Source organism: Sorex fumeus, unplaced genomic scaffold (assembly GCF_029834395.1).
Source record: "Sorex fumeus unplaced genomic scaffold, SorFum_2.1 ptg000010l, whole genome shotgun sequence".
Classification (NCBI taxonomy): Eukaryota; Metazoa; Chordata; class Mammalia; order Eulipotyphla; family Soricidae; genus Sorex; species Sorex fumeus.
This window is the reverse complement of record NW_026606067.1, coordinates 35,565,703-35,580,195: the sequence shown is the minus strand read 5'-3', so window position 1 is coordinate 35,580,195 and position 14,493 is coordinate 35,565,703. Positions and strand designations below refer to the sequence as shown.

Here is a 14,493-nt window from a genome sequence, read left to right as displayed (position 1 = left end):
GAATGAATCCTGAGCATCACTAGGAGTAAGCCCTGAGTAGAGCTGAGTGTGGGCCTAAAACAAAAAAAGAGGGAAGGGCGGGAAGGAATGGAGAGGAAGGAAGGAAGGAAGGAAGGAAGGAAGGAAGGAAGGAAGGAAGGAAGGAAGGAAGGAAGGAAGGGAGGGAGGGAGGGAGGGAGGGAGGGAGGGAGGGAGGGAGGAAGGGAGGGAAAATCATGGGGGAATTTCAAGCAACATTCAAATTATACCAACTCGAAAACATTTTCTTACACTTGGAGAAAATGAGTAAATTACTCTACGGGTAGTCAGTGTAGAAATCAGTGTAGATTTCAACGGACAACTAAATTTTTTGTGTTGTAGTAGAATAAAGAGAGCAGATGAGAAGAACATCACTTGACTTCTTTCTAAGAATGTTTCTTGTCTTGGAGTGCTTTTCATCAGTAGTCCAGTTCTTCATGCAATAACACTGCTCTGCATGTCACAGGAGCTCTTAGTTGGTTAAAACCACAATGAATAGGAGAAGCTGTTCTATGACAGCCTGTACTAAACTTTGTGTGATTCTTATTTAACATTCATATCTATCAATTGTGCTCTTTTGATGAGGAAACCAAGACTTTAAGAGGGTAAAACAAAACCCACACACTGTATAAGTGATGGGGATGTCACTGGAATCTAAGTTGTCTTGTTTCAGCACTTGAGGTTATAACTGTTAGACTGTTTCCAGTGAAGTCGAATATGACTTAATCAAGGAAGCTGCACTTCATGCTTGCCCTTTGGTATCACTTTCAGTCACCACAGCCTGAAATTCCTTCCCACCTTTCCTATTGTTTCTTTCCAATTAAACTTTTGTCTCTAGGACTTTTCTTCCCTCAAGTGTCATTCTTCTAAAAGTCTCATTTTTTTCCCTTTTTTTTTAGCCTTAACTTTCTTTTTTAGCCTATTTTTTCAGGCAAAAGGATTGTTCTGTTCAAATAATCACACACTGTGAAATGAATGGATAATGCTTAAGTATTAAATAAAACTATTAAAAGAAAGAACTTGATATTACTAGAAAATTTAAGAAAAAATCTGGATAAATACTAAGAATGTTTTAAAAGATATTCCCCAAGAAGAGATCTCTGTATTTCAGCTCATATATTTAACTTGACCCACTCTATATAAAAGGAGTAGACTATGGATAAAAAGAATGTTCTCTTTTAAGTTTTAAAAAAAATAGGGCATAGTAATACAGATGAATGTATTAGTTGGGAAAATGAATGGTTCCAGTTACAATTTTGAGGCTAACACATAAAATCAGAAGTATGCCATTTTATGTGTGTTAGGATTATACATTTGAACTTGAGGTTGGAAAGTGTGGGGTTAGATTTCATTCTCCGTATTCTTGGGTGGTCAGATAAGCCATATCTCTGCATGTGTAGGAGGAGTTTGAAGCTTCTCTGTTTCATCAGGTTAAACAGGAATGTTAGACAAACTCGGGAGAGAAGTTAAGAATAAATATTAAATTTAAAACCAACTCAAGTAATTAATATGTACTATTTATTTTACTGGGCTGGAGCAATAGCACAGCGGTAGGGCACTTGCCTTGCACGCAGCTGACCCGCCGGGTCCGGATTCAATTCCTCCGTTCCTCTGCCCCTCTTGGAGAGTCTGGCAAGCTACTGAGCGTATCTCGCCCACACAGCAAAGCCTGGCAAGCTACCCTTGACATATTCAATATGCCAAACACAGTAACAACAAGTCTCAAAATGGAGACGTTACTGGGCCTGCTTAAGCAAATTGATGAACAATGGGAGGACCGTGACAGTGACTAATTTTATTACAGTTATTCAAGTGGCTATGAAATAGTATCACATTGGAGTATCTATCTGCATATTCTTATAATGACATTTGCCTTCTTTCTATGTGCTCATGTGTTTTTATCTATTCATGTTGCATGTTTGAAGAAATGTATATTCAATATTTTGTATATTTTTAAATTGGTTTGATTTATATCATTGAGTTTTAAGAGTTTATGTTTTTGTCTTTTGGAAATGAATTTTTATATCTTTGAATTAAACAAATTTTGAAAATGCTAAAGGAAAAACAATTCGTGCTATTTTCTGAATTTGAGAGGAAGACTTAAGAAGTCATCAAAAGTGGTGCCTAAACTTCCTAGAATTTTTCCCAGAGGTAGCCATACTATATCTTGATTTCTACTATATTTCATAATCTTTTTATTCATTATGACATTTTTCCTTCACAGAAGCTCTGTGTTTATAAGACACATTGGCATAAACACACACACAGAGAAAGACAGAGAAAAAGAGGAAGAGAGACAGAGACAGAGCTAGAAACAGAGACGAAGAGTGATCTTAATTATACAGTGGAGAAAAAAGGAGATTTCATGACATTAACATGACTTATTCACAGCAAAAGAGCTCAAAAATTAGACCCATCCTCTAACATGGATCTCAAGAGTTACTGTCTTTCCAGAATGCTCTGCAATTTTATATAGTTTCCATACTTGTATAGATTATATCAGTAAGTGTGAATAAGAGTTAATGGGAGAAAAGTCATAGAGACAAAAATATAGTTGAAGGCTCTAAGGAATCAGAAACAATAGGAAAGTTGGGAAGGAATTTAAGGCTGTGGTGACTGAAAATGATACCAAAGGGCAAACTGAAATACAGACCTTCGTGGTTAGGTCATATTGAACCTCAATGGAATCTTTTTATGCTAGCCTGCATTTAAAATCTTTGAACTTAGCAATAAAATTCAGCACAAATTTGATTAGGGCAGGAACAGAAACTTCTACTTGATCAGCCTTTGTTATTTCTACTGATGAATGATTCATCTCCTTAGAGGTGATAAGAAATCAGTATATTTTTTTCCAGTGGGAATCACATTTTAATTTTTCTTGTAGGTTCTTTTTGAAGATACTTTAATATTCATTTTCAAAATTAAAATTGCACCATTTTATTTCACATAATGACCTGACAAATTTAAATGCTTTGAGAAGGACTATTTTGTATTGCACATCTCTAAAAAATAACATTTAGAGATAATGTAGTTAACAATTTTAATAAGTACTTGATTTGAAATTCACTAGCTGTGTATGTATACAATTACTGAAGATATTGATTTAGGGCTAGACATTTTACAGATCATGCAAGGAGAAAAATTAATTATGTATTAGATCACCTTAGTACTAATTAGTATGGCCATTCATTCCTTTTCAATTTCAGTTGACCTCATGAGGGATTGTTTCAATATTCATTTAAAACCAGGAATAACAAAACAGATTTTACAGTGATTTTCTGAGACATTGTACTGTTGTACTGTTGCATAAGAAAAGTCAGTTATGGGCCTTTATTGAGTACCTAATAAATACTCAGCATTGTTTTTTTTTTAAATTTTATTGAATCGCCATGAGATAGTTACAAGTGTTTATGTTTGGGTTACAATTGCACAATGGTCAAACACCCATTCCTCTACCAGTGCACATTCCCCACCACCAATATCCTCAGTATACCCCCCCCCTTTCCACCCTCCCCCAGCCTCCATGGCAGACAATATTCCCCATACTCTCTGTCTATTTTGGGGCATAAATACCCAGCATTGTAATGTTGTGATGCAATCAGATTTCTAAAAAAGTTGCAACCAGTGTTTTCCCTGTGTTGTAAAAAGCATTCATTCCATGTTATTTTTCACCCATGCACAACTATTCTGAAGTAATAATTTGCTCTGAAGCACCTCTTACGTGAACCATCAATTGCATCCTCTAAGGTTTCCATTAATAAAAGCAAATACTTATATGCCACTCATATTCCAGAAGGTCTCCTTCTTCATACTTCACAGTAATTCATGTAATCCTCTTTACAACTCTAGGAAGTTGAGATTTAGTTCCATAGAACAGAAGTATGAGATGCAAAGATAAGAAACTTGATCGTCCTCAAAGTTAGCAAATGGATAAGCTCAGCTTTGCATCTCGGTGGTCCTGTTCTGTATCAGTGTAATTAACACATACATGTTGGAGCTAGAAGCTCAGATTGTAATTCAGACTGAATTAGAGGTAATTTGAAAAGACTTAGAATATTGAGAATTGAAATCCCTAAGGATCAGTAGTTAATTAAAGGTGGAATCAAGATTGGTTTAATGTATAAATGCTTCTCAGGGGATTTATCAATTTGAAAAATATTTATTTGGGGGGAAAGGAACAATCACATGATCAATTCTGAGCTAGGTGATCATGTTTTCTGGTTCAAATTAAACGTGAAGTGATACTATTAGTAAATATACCAGCCTCATCATGAAAAAAAAAAACCCAAAGTGCTACACCCTACTCATAGTCATCTAAGATACTTCTGTAATACTCTTTGTAGACCTCATGCCTTGTGGTATACAAACTTGAGTGAGAATAATATTGGGAAGATGATTTAAGGTTAAATATATCTAAGAGTAAATTTCCAGCTGGGTTGTTTTGTAACAGATTATGTCCAAGGAGCAGCTGCCTGTTCACCTACACTCCCTTGGTCCACACAGGACACTAAAGGCTACTCTAAGTTATTGGTGGGAAGGAAGGATTGACTTCGTTGTATCTGGTGTTGTCTCCATTGTTTTCTCTTTTCTCATTTCTCCCTTGTAGTTGCTCCGCTCTGCTGCTGATTGGTCTGCTGGCATAAAGTTTCATGAAGAGTCCATCCATGCTGCATATGTGCATGTGATAGAGAATAGCAAACACTACATCTACATAGAAGTAAGTCCTGCTCACGATAAATAGTAGACATTGAACCTTTCCGTAAATATCACACAGTGACTACAGAGTCCCTCAATTAGCATCTACTACATTCATATTTCGTGATGTGATGAGGCGCCAAATGTCCTGAATTCTGACCTCTCCAACATGCCTGACCATCCTTTGCATTTTCATCAACTCATAACTCTTAAAGGAGCCTCCCAAGATCTTGTTAAAATGCACCAACTGACTGTGATTTTCTTAGTCAGGAACAGCCTGACATGAATGTATCTGTTTTGATTTGGCTTGAGTTGCAAGATATAAGTGTGAGACAGTTGCTGTTTTAGGAGACCATATCCAGGAGCAAGTTGCTAAAATTGAGACTGCTGCGTGCCATTGTTGCCTGGGAGGGCTGAGAGATGTGGAAGTGAGACGGCAGGGAGGGAAACAGAAAAGAATATGCAGGACTATTGGGAGCAGATATCACCTTCCTTAGTCCTGTGGAAACTACCATTATATAGCTTTTTATCAGATCCCAGAGTTGGTGTGCAGAGAAGAGAGAAAATCTGAAGAGGCTGTGTCTAGTTTGAGAACCTTAATTGCACTTGAAAATCGATCTATTTCCAGCACTGAATCAGTCCCCTACGTACCACCAAGAATAACCCTGAGCAGTACTGGGTGAGGCTCAAACCATGCCTCCCATATGCACTGCCCCCCAAAACAAAAGTAGGTATATCTAGTTGAGCACACTTAGAAAATCATAAAATATATAATATAATAAAAATACATCAGAACGTATCTCCCATTCTTAGTCTTTCCCCTTCTCCCTCCCTCCCATTGAATTTTCTTTACTGTATGCAAGGAGATGGGTTAGCTGGAAGAAACCCTTCCAGCCCTGTTTTCCTTGTTCCTGAGTCCTGGTGCTATCCTCTCCCACACAATTGCAATTCCCAAAGAACAAGGAGGAAAGAATTGGAGCTTTGTTTCTAGGTTTGTAGAAAGAAAAGGTTTAAAGTGAATGGGCCAAATGCAAGTGTGTCCTGGATGCTGGATGAGAGTATACGATAACAAAAGAACATTAGTAGAAAAATCAACTTATAAACTAAAAATAAAGTCCGGAGTTTGATAATACTATTAATATTAGTGTTATTTGCCTAGATTAGAGAGATAGTACAGTAGTTAGGGAGCTTGAGCTGCATGTGAATGGCTTGGGTTTGGTCCCTTGAGCAAAGGGCCTGAAGTAAGCCCTGAGCACCAGGGTGTGGTTCTAATATATGTATTTATGAGTATTACAAATGTCAACAATTATACTATAATATAATATGTTAACAGCTGGTTCATCCATTTTTCAGGATTCTCTGCTCCTTTTTGGTAGCATTAACTCAGTTGATTTTTGTTTGTTTGTTTATGTTTTGAATGCTACCTAGTACTATTTGATGTCATTACTGCCTTATAGATTCACTGAGGTACAAGCCTGTCTGGCATTACTCTTGACTGCTTAATTTGAGTTAAATCACCAGCCTTCACCCTGCTCTCATCTGCAAAGACGTCAAGGGCAGAAGGACAGAACATGTGGCCTGAGTGTGTTTATAACTCCTGAGGAATGTTAAGCTTCTTCATATGAATTCAGGGAAGCAAACATGGTTTGATTACCACCAAGACTTTAATTGTTGTATGTCTGAAGAGGAACAGATCCTCAAACTAACTTCTGTTTAATGTCTTCCTGTAACTCTCTTCTTGATGCAGTTTACAAATGTATGCAGTGAGCTATTTATATGTATATATTTTATATATTTATATGTAAATACATGTTTATATGTAAATATAAGTATATATAGTCGTAAACATAAAAATGTTGCAACTGAGTGATAAATATTTTGAATCATTGCTTTTACATGTCAACTTGAAATTGACTAATAAATATCACTTTGTTAATGACTTATACCTTGTAATTTACAGGTATAATATAATAACCCATGAAAATAGAACATGTTAAGCTTACAATTTTCTACATAATTTTAACACTCAATACAGCAAATAAAATACATAGCAATTTAATATACATTATAAAATACCATTTTAATAATAGTTTTAATGAATATATGAATAGTGGAAGTCAATGTAAAAAGAACTAAAATATTTTGTTACAGGTTAAAGATACTTTAATATGTGTTATATCCTTACAAAAGAGAGTGAACCTACAAAAGTAGAATTTCAGGAGTAATAACAACCAAACAAGTGAGACAAGACAAAAGTAGATACTAAGAGATAATGGAGAAATATTGAATGAAATAAGACCAGGATCCTGCCACCTGACCTGGTAAAAGAGTAAATCTAGCATGTGACAGATACTTGCCAATGTAGAACTTTTAATCATTAAGTATTTCCGCAATATGTGAATCTGATAAAAAAACAAAATTTCCCTAACTGGTTAAGTTTAAAATGTTCTGACAGTTATGAGAGAGCAACTTGCAAAAACAAACATATGGTAAATAATAGTCTGACCTTTTACTTGACTGAGATTATGTGATAATAGCTGAAATGCATTATTTAGAGGGATGAAGTGTTTATTCTCAGTGTCATTTACTTTCCTGAAATGATTTTAGCGATCAGAATATCTGCTTTGTATAATGGTTTTAAAACTAAATAGTGTTTTTTCTGTACCCCACTACACACACACACACACACACACACACACACACACACACACACATCCAGAGAGAGAGAGATAGAAAGAGAGAGAGAGAGAGAGAGAGAGCTGTGAAGACAAGAACGACTTACATGATCATTTTATTTATTCCTCACAGAACCAGTTTTTCATAAGCTGCGCAGATGACAAAGTTGTGTTCAACAAGATTGGTGATGCCATTGCCCAACGGATACTGAAAGCTTACAGGTAATCTTTTGGCCTTTTGGTAGGAGTTGCTACTGCAGATGTCCCTTGCATTATGCAGAGAAAAATCCACTTTGAAAGTTCATTTTAAAATACTCTTTTCTTAGCAGGTGTGATTTTAGTTGAGCTAGCATTAGTTATTATTTCTTTAAATCTGATTCTGTTAGTAAAGAATGTTTTAGTCCATTCTTCAGGGAATTCGAATTCTTCCATGACACTGTAATTTTTTCCTCTTTCCCATGCACTAGATTTATGGTTTGATTTTTTTTTAGCCAATACTGAGCTGTTGTCACTGAAAAATTAAAGCAAAATAGTTATATTTATGGGTTATATTTCCTTTTATTTCTTTAGCTTGTGAGATTACCTCTTTAATAACATTTTATTAAGATATAAATTCCATACCACTTAAAATGTACAATTCAGTGATTTCTAATATATTTGTGGATTTATTGACCATGAACTAGCTGACACGAGAACATTTTTGTTACTCTGAAAGAAACCCCACACCGATTGCCAGTCACTCTTCAGTCACATCCCTCAGTGCCTGGAAACCATGATTCTGGATTCTTTCTCTGTGGATCTGCCTTGTCTGGGCAGTTATAAAAATCTGAAGCTAAGTAGTCTTTTGGAAGACTTCTTTCATGGTGCATGTGAACCTATAATATAGGTTCATCAATGCTATAAAATGTATTCATTTTTGGGGGCCAGAGCAATAGCACAGCGGGTAGGGCGTTTGCCTTGCACGCGGCCAACCTGGGTTCGATTCCCGGCATCCCATATGGTCTCCCAAGCACTGCCAGGAGTAATTCCTGAATGCAGAACCAGGAATAACCCCTGAGCATCACCGGGTGTGACCCCCCCCCCCAAAATGTATTCATTTTTTGTGACTAAGTCCATTATCTGAGTATGTCGCATTTTATTTATTCATTCTTCAGTTGGTAGATACTTGGGTTGCTTCCACTTTTTACTATTTGAATTATGCTGCTACATACATTCAGTGCTGTGCTAGTTTCTACACAGACATGTTTTTCATTAATTTTGGAGTGGAATGGCAGGATTATTTGCTATTTAACGTTTGAAGAATTCTAAGAATTTGATTGTTCTGTGTCTGAAATTTTGGTCTTTTATTTATCTTGTATTATTTTTACATAATGAAGTAGAAGTTCAGCACTTTTACATATACATATAGAGTTATTCTAGCACCATTCATTCTTGGTATCAGTGACTAATTCCTTTTATAGATAAATTAGTTCTGTGCACAAGAAACAAATAAACAAAGCTTACATTTTTCTCTTTGAATTCATTGAACATAGAATTTAAGTACATCTGGGGATTGTAATATATTTTTAACTTCCATTGTCATGTGCTACTTTTAAACCTTAATTTTTTATATGATATGTGGGGAATTTTAGATGTAAGAATATTTTATAACACAGACCATGAATTTTTTCCACTCAGTTCATAATCACAGACTAACTGAATCTTCACAACTCTCAAAAGAAGATTATATAGGTTTTGTTATGATTGTTGTTATTGCTGTTCCCATTTTTAGATGTATAAATTGATCTTTAAGAGGATGCACAGTTTATTGCAACCTCTAATAAAAATGAGAAAAAATAGATTTGAGCCAACATCTTTGGATTTCTAATGCAATACTTTACCCACACTATATAACTCCAGTTCATTGATGTTTAGACTTATAGATCCCTCAGGGTTGGGTCCAGAGAGATAGTGCAGGGCTAAGGCACTTGCCTTCCAAGTGGCTGAACTGCCAGGAGTAATCCTGAGCACAGAATCAGGAGTAAGCCCTGAGAATAGCTGGTGTGATGCAAACCCTGTCCTATAAGAAAGAAAGATCCCTCAAGGTTGTCCCCAAGGAACACAGGTGGATTAAACCTCTGTGTGCCCTTCTTCCAGTGATTTGTCATTGGTTGCTGGCTGACACCAGGGAATGGACGTGATCTTAGATTAGTAAGATTCCTTTTTCACCACTGGGAACCAATTCTTTGAAATGGACTCAATTCTTAGTTAAGTTAGTGGACAATTTACTCAGTATCCAAAAAATTGTCTTGTTCCCGTCATGAGGTCATTGAGCAGCACACCACAGCAGCTACACAGCCAGCAGGGTTCATGTGGGCTCTCACCCTTTATAATATACAGAAATCAACATTGAACTTTTACAAAAATAGATGAGCTGGATTTAGGGAAGCTCTCCTAAGCAGAATCTCCAGATGCAGGGCCCATGAACCTTTATTTTATAATATTCCACTGCAAATTGCAGGACTTAGCCAAGATTGCATCACATCAATATATATGTAGTTATGACCTTACATATCATTAATTATTTTTGCTATAGGTAACCTTTATCCTGTGCAGTTCTATATATTTTTTGAAATCTTCTGAGGAACCATTTCTGAGATGACCTAAAAACATTTCATTTATAAGTTAAACAGATATAGCACAAATTTCTTGTGTCTTTGCCAATTTCCCAGTTATATGCAGCAGTTACAGTTGTATTTGTATTTATAGTTGTATTTATAAAAGTGTATTATCTTTCCATCAACTCTTATATTTCATTGATTTATGAGTATCTGATTTATCTATACAGCATATGTGACCAAAGGAGGGATAATTTTTTCTTATGTAATTGAAACAAGTGGCAGAAATACAGTAAGTTGACAAATGAGCTCATTGTGCTGGCAGTAAATTATGTGTTTTAAACTGTGGTGAACTAGTTAGCAGAGTAGTCTGAACCTTCACCCCACACCCATACCAGCTTTTCATTTCTCTTCAGTCCAGGTTTAATATGTATCTATAAGGTTATTTCAAGTATTTGCAAGTCTTAAAGAATATTTTTCTTTTGTATGTTGACTTTCTTTAAAAATTAAAGTAGTTTAGGGCTGGAAGGAACTTTAAGATATCTTTTGTTTGTTTGAATGTTTCCAGGTGATCCCGGGAAGTGCCTGAGATTAGATGGGGTTGTGTTCAGAGAGCACAGTAAGGGAGCAGCTGTCGTAGATGGTCTCACCCTTGGTGCATCACAGGCAAATTGGCAATTAACACTGGCAATTTTAAGCTTGTTTTTGTTGCAAATGGGAAAGGAGACATAGAACTACAAATGAACTGTGTGCCATTGAGCTCTGATCTCTCAACAGTCTCACTGTCTTTGACAGCCACATTTTTCAAAGTGGTATATCTCACCTTCAAACCTTCAGACAATACATTTGTATCCAAGAAACATCTTTTCTGTGTCTCCCTTCTCTGCTTCTTTACATTATGATCTATGCTGAGTGCTATGGTAAAATAGTTTCACGTAGTAATCTCAGATCTGCTAGCTGGTATCCTTTGGAAAGACAAAAATGAAGAAAGTCCTCTTGCAGGCTGCCTGCGGGGAACTCCTTTCCACTGAGCAACAGGAAATGCCGTACCCAAGATCGCCCCTCTCCCTTCCTTCATTGGCTTCTTAGCTCTTCACCCCACTGAAGCACTTTCCTGCAGTTACATGTTTAGCAGCAAATACAATTCTGGCTGCTGGAAAAAGAATAGATCATAGCACAAAGTAGGTGGAGGGAAATGTCAGTCAGCATTCAGCCTGACCAAAGAACACGGGCTCTCTCCCAGGTCCTTCTTCCACGGAGAAAAGGAAGTTTTACTTTGCCAGCACCCTTAACTGGGTTGAACCTTTGTTATTTTGTCACTGCTGGAATCCTGCATCACAGTCATTCCCTGAAGTAATTTCTCTACTTGCCTCACTTCCTCCTGGCTCCTTCTCAGCAGCCATAATTTTTTATAGGAATAGTTGCTACAGAATCTCTGTGTCCCAACCCATGATCTAGAGTCATAAGTTAGTACTCGTCCCATGCTGAACTGTGAATAGCTGAGTCTCTGAAGAAAACACTTGGGCTGTTCTGATACATAACACTGTTCTGAGTTGTGATGAGCTCTCAATTAAATGAAAACTATGACCACTCAAAATCTGATCAAAAATCAAGAAGAATAAATCCCAATTTGCAGTCTAAAATCAACTGTTTTGATTAAATAAGTTGAAGACCAGGTAGAACAAATTGATGGCAATAAAAAACATACTATATCTTCTTTTCTTTCTTTTAAAGATTTTTTTGTGTGTGATATTGGGATTTGAATCCAAGCCCCATGTATGCGAGGTTTGTGCTTTACCACTGAGCTACATCCATGGTCTCCCAGAAATATATATTAAAACAGACTACCTGGATCAGTGGGCTGGAGCAATAGCACAGCAGGTCGGGTGTTTGCCTTGCACGCAGCCAGCTCGGGTTCGATTCCTCCGCCCCTCTCTGAAAGCCTGACAAGCTACTGAGAATATCCTGCCTGCATGGCAGAGCTTTGCAAGCTCCCCGTGCCATATTCAATATGCCAAAAACAGTAACAACAAGTCTCACAATAGAGACGTTACTGGTGCCGCTCGAGCAAATGGATGAACAATGGGAGAACAGTGCTACAGTGCTACCTAGATGAATGGCTTAGACTGATGAAGCCAGTTTTGCACATGGAAACTTGCTATATATGATTCTGCTGCCTTGCTTAATTTTTTAAATGTCAGAAAGTGAGAGACTGCATTTTGAGGATATCACCAAAATTTTGACAAAAATAATAATGCTTCAAGTTTGCTCATATGAGAGCTTTATGGGAAGTACAGTTGGTGGGTGGGGTTCTGCAATTAGCTGTGGACCAGAGATTCAGAGACCTAGCTTCTTTCCAACTCTGTACATTTTAGCAAGTTTTATAAACACAACATAGAACCAGCTGTTGCAGAACTAATATTTATGTTAGCAACAAAACTGTCTCTATTAGAGATGTTTTCCTACCACTGGGGCTTATTCATCCTGTGAGACACATTTTTTGATGGGGAGATTGTGGTGGGGCCAGGAATTAAACCCAGGGCCTCACACATGCAAGACAAGTGATTTACTACTGAGCCATAGGCTTGGACCCATAGGCACAAAAGTAATGCCTAGATGTGGTCTGCCACAAGCTGCAGCTGACTTCTTCGTTTTTGGACTCCTCCTCATTGAGTTGGTAACACTCTCCTTTAAAATGAAAAACTAAACAGTATTGTGAAGCATACTGTAAGATCAGTTTTCGTTTTGTTTTCAATGTAGACACTGTTTACTGCATTTTCTTTGAGGCATTCTAATTACTTTACTTTAATTAAAATCATTGGCTCGTAATTGAATAATAATGTTACCAAGTATTTTTTTTTTAATCTTTCCACTTCTGAGGGGCTTCAACAATGCCTTGTTTCACTCAATCCTCACATCAGCCATATCAAATGGATGCGAAATTACCCTCATTCTACAGCAGATGCAGCTGAATTCAAGAGAGATGAGGTCACTTGCCCGAGTCAGACAGCTAGTAATGGGTGGAAATGAGGCTCAAACCAGGCCTTCCGGTTGTGCTTTTAAATATCAAGCTACAAAACTTTACTCAGTTTAAGGGAAGTAAAAAGGCTGATGTTAAGCCTCCCAGAAACCTCTGAGAAATCCTTCCTTTTTAATTTAAAAGTCAAGTCTATGTTTTACTTTATTTTTTAGAAATTGCTTCAGAGATTAAAATGTCTATATTTTAATGAAAGTTCTGCTTCCTATAATTACCACATCCCTGAGCTGTGCTGAGCTGAAAAGGAGGCATTTAGTGTATTCCAGAAGCATTGTCATAAAGAACTTTTAGCTGCAGTTATCATAAAGATAATGAAAAAACTCCAATTAAATAATGTGAAGTGTTGGTTTCATTCACAGTTCTTCCTTGTGGGACAACCTCCAAGCTCTCTAAGCTCCTGGATAAGAGGTTATACTAGGCTAACAGATCATAGCAAGAGAAGTTTTGATGTCGACCACTTACTTGCTTTCATTTGGTTGCAAAAATTACTTAAATGGTAATCCCACAAAGAGTGAGATGTAAAGATTAGCACAGGGCAGAGGCCACAATCATTGTGAGTGTGAGCATGTGCCCTGGCAGAAGAAAGGAGAGAGAGTCTTTGAAAAATGAGAATGGAAATAGCTGGATCATAAAGTGAACAGTTTAATGAAAGGTTTGGTAAAATCTTCTTTGTGGTCCATTGAGGTTCTTGTCTGCCAAAGGCTATCGTCCCAGAGTAAAGCTGAACTCAGACACACTGGGTTAATATTCTCACATGTAAAAATGAGCCCTTTTCAAAAGATAACCGAAGAAAATTTATGTGAGTGTGTGTGCATCCATGCATGAAAAATAGAGACTGTCCTTACCTATAAAGTCACAGATATAATAGTCATATCTAGATAGATCTATAATTTCTAGTGAACTCACAAGGATTATAACCAACTACCCTATTTTCAGTTGAGCAAACTAAAGTAGAGAAAAGTTTACATATAGCATTTAGAAAGTTTCATGAATAAAAAAATAAAAATGGAGTGTGTTGCATGAAAACCTCTGGAAAGATCCATGCCCATTTCCAGCCAAATAAATATATCCCAAATGTCCCAAACAGGGTATATACCTGCATAGAGCACAGAGCCTGAACACTGCTCTCATTTCTGTCAGCATTTACTGCTGCAAAATCTACAACAAAGAAAAGATTTATCCTCCCTCTTGAAGTTTATGGCAATGAAATATGAGCTATACTCATGGCAGTTAAGCACAGCAGCAGTGTGGCAATTACAAAAAATGAAATATTCAGCTGAAATATGGGAATAAAAGGGTCCACACACTCCCCACCCCTGAAAATGTCACCTTTTATTTTACAATTTTCTCTTAGTCCATATTAATATGTTGTATGTTCTTTCTCTGGAATGGTGACTTGCTTCATTTCACCCAAATGTCTCAAGTCCCATTTCCACACAATACAAGGAAATTTAGCTTACTTCCTTATACA

The 14,493-nt window shown here is 36.8% G+C and overlaps 1 protein-coding gene across 2 annotated transcripts in view; it reads left to right on the top strand.

The window, feature by feature from the left end:
- The window catches only part of PLD1 (phospholipase D1), a 226,047-nt gene that overhangs the window by 152,915 nt on the left and 58,639 nt on the right, over positions 1-14,493 (top strand). For both annotated transcript variants that reach the window (XM_056110701.1, XM_056110700.1), the window contains 2 exons: positions 4,625-4,735; positions 7,522-7,610. In XM_056110701.1, the coding sequence (XP_055966676.1) occupies positions 4,625-4,735; positions 7,522-7,610 (200 nt within the window). The remainder of the gene's footprint in view (positions 1-4,624; positions 4,736-7,521; positions 7,611-14,493) is intronic.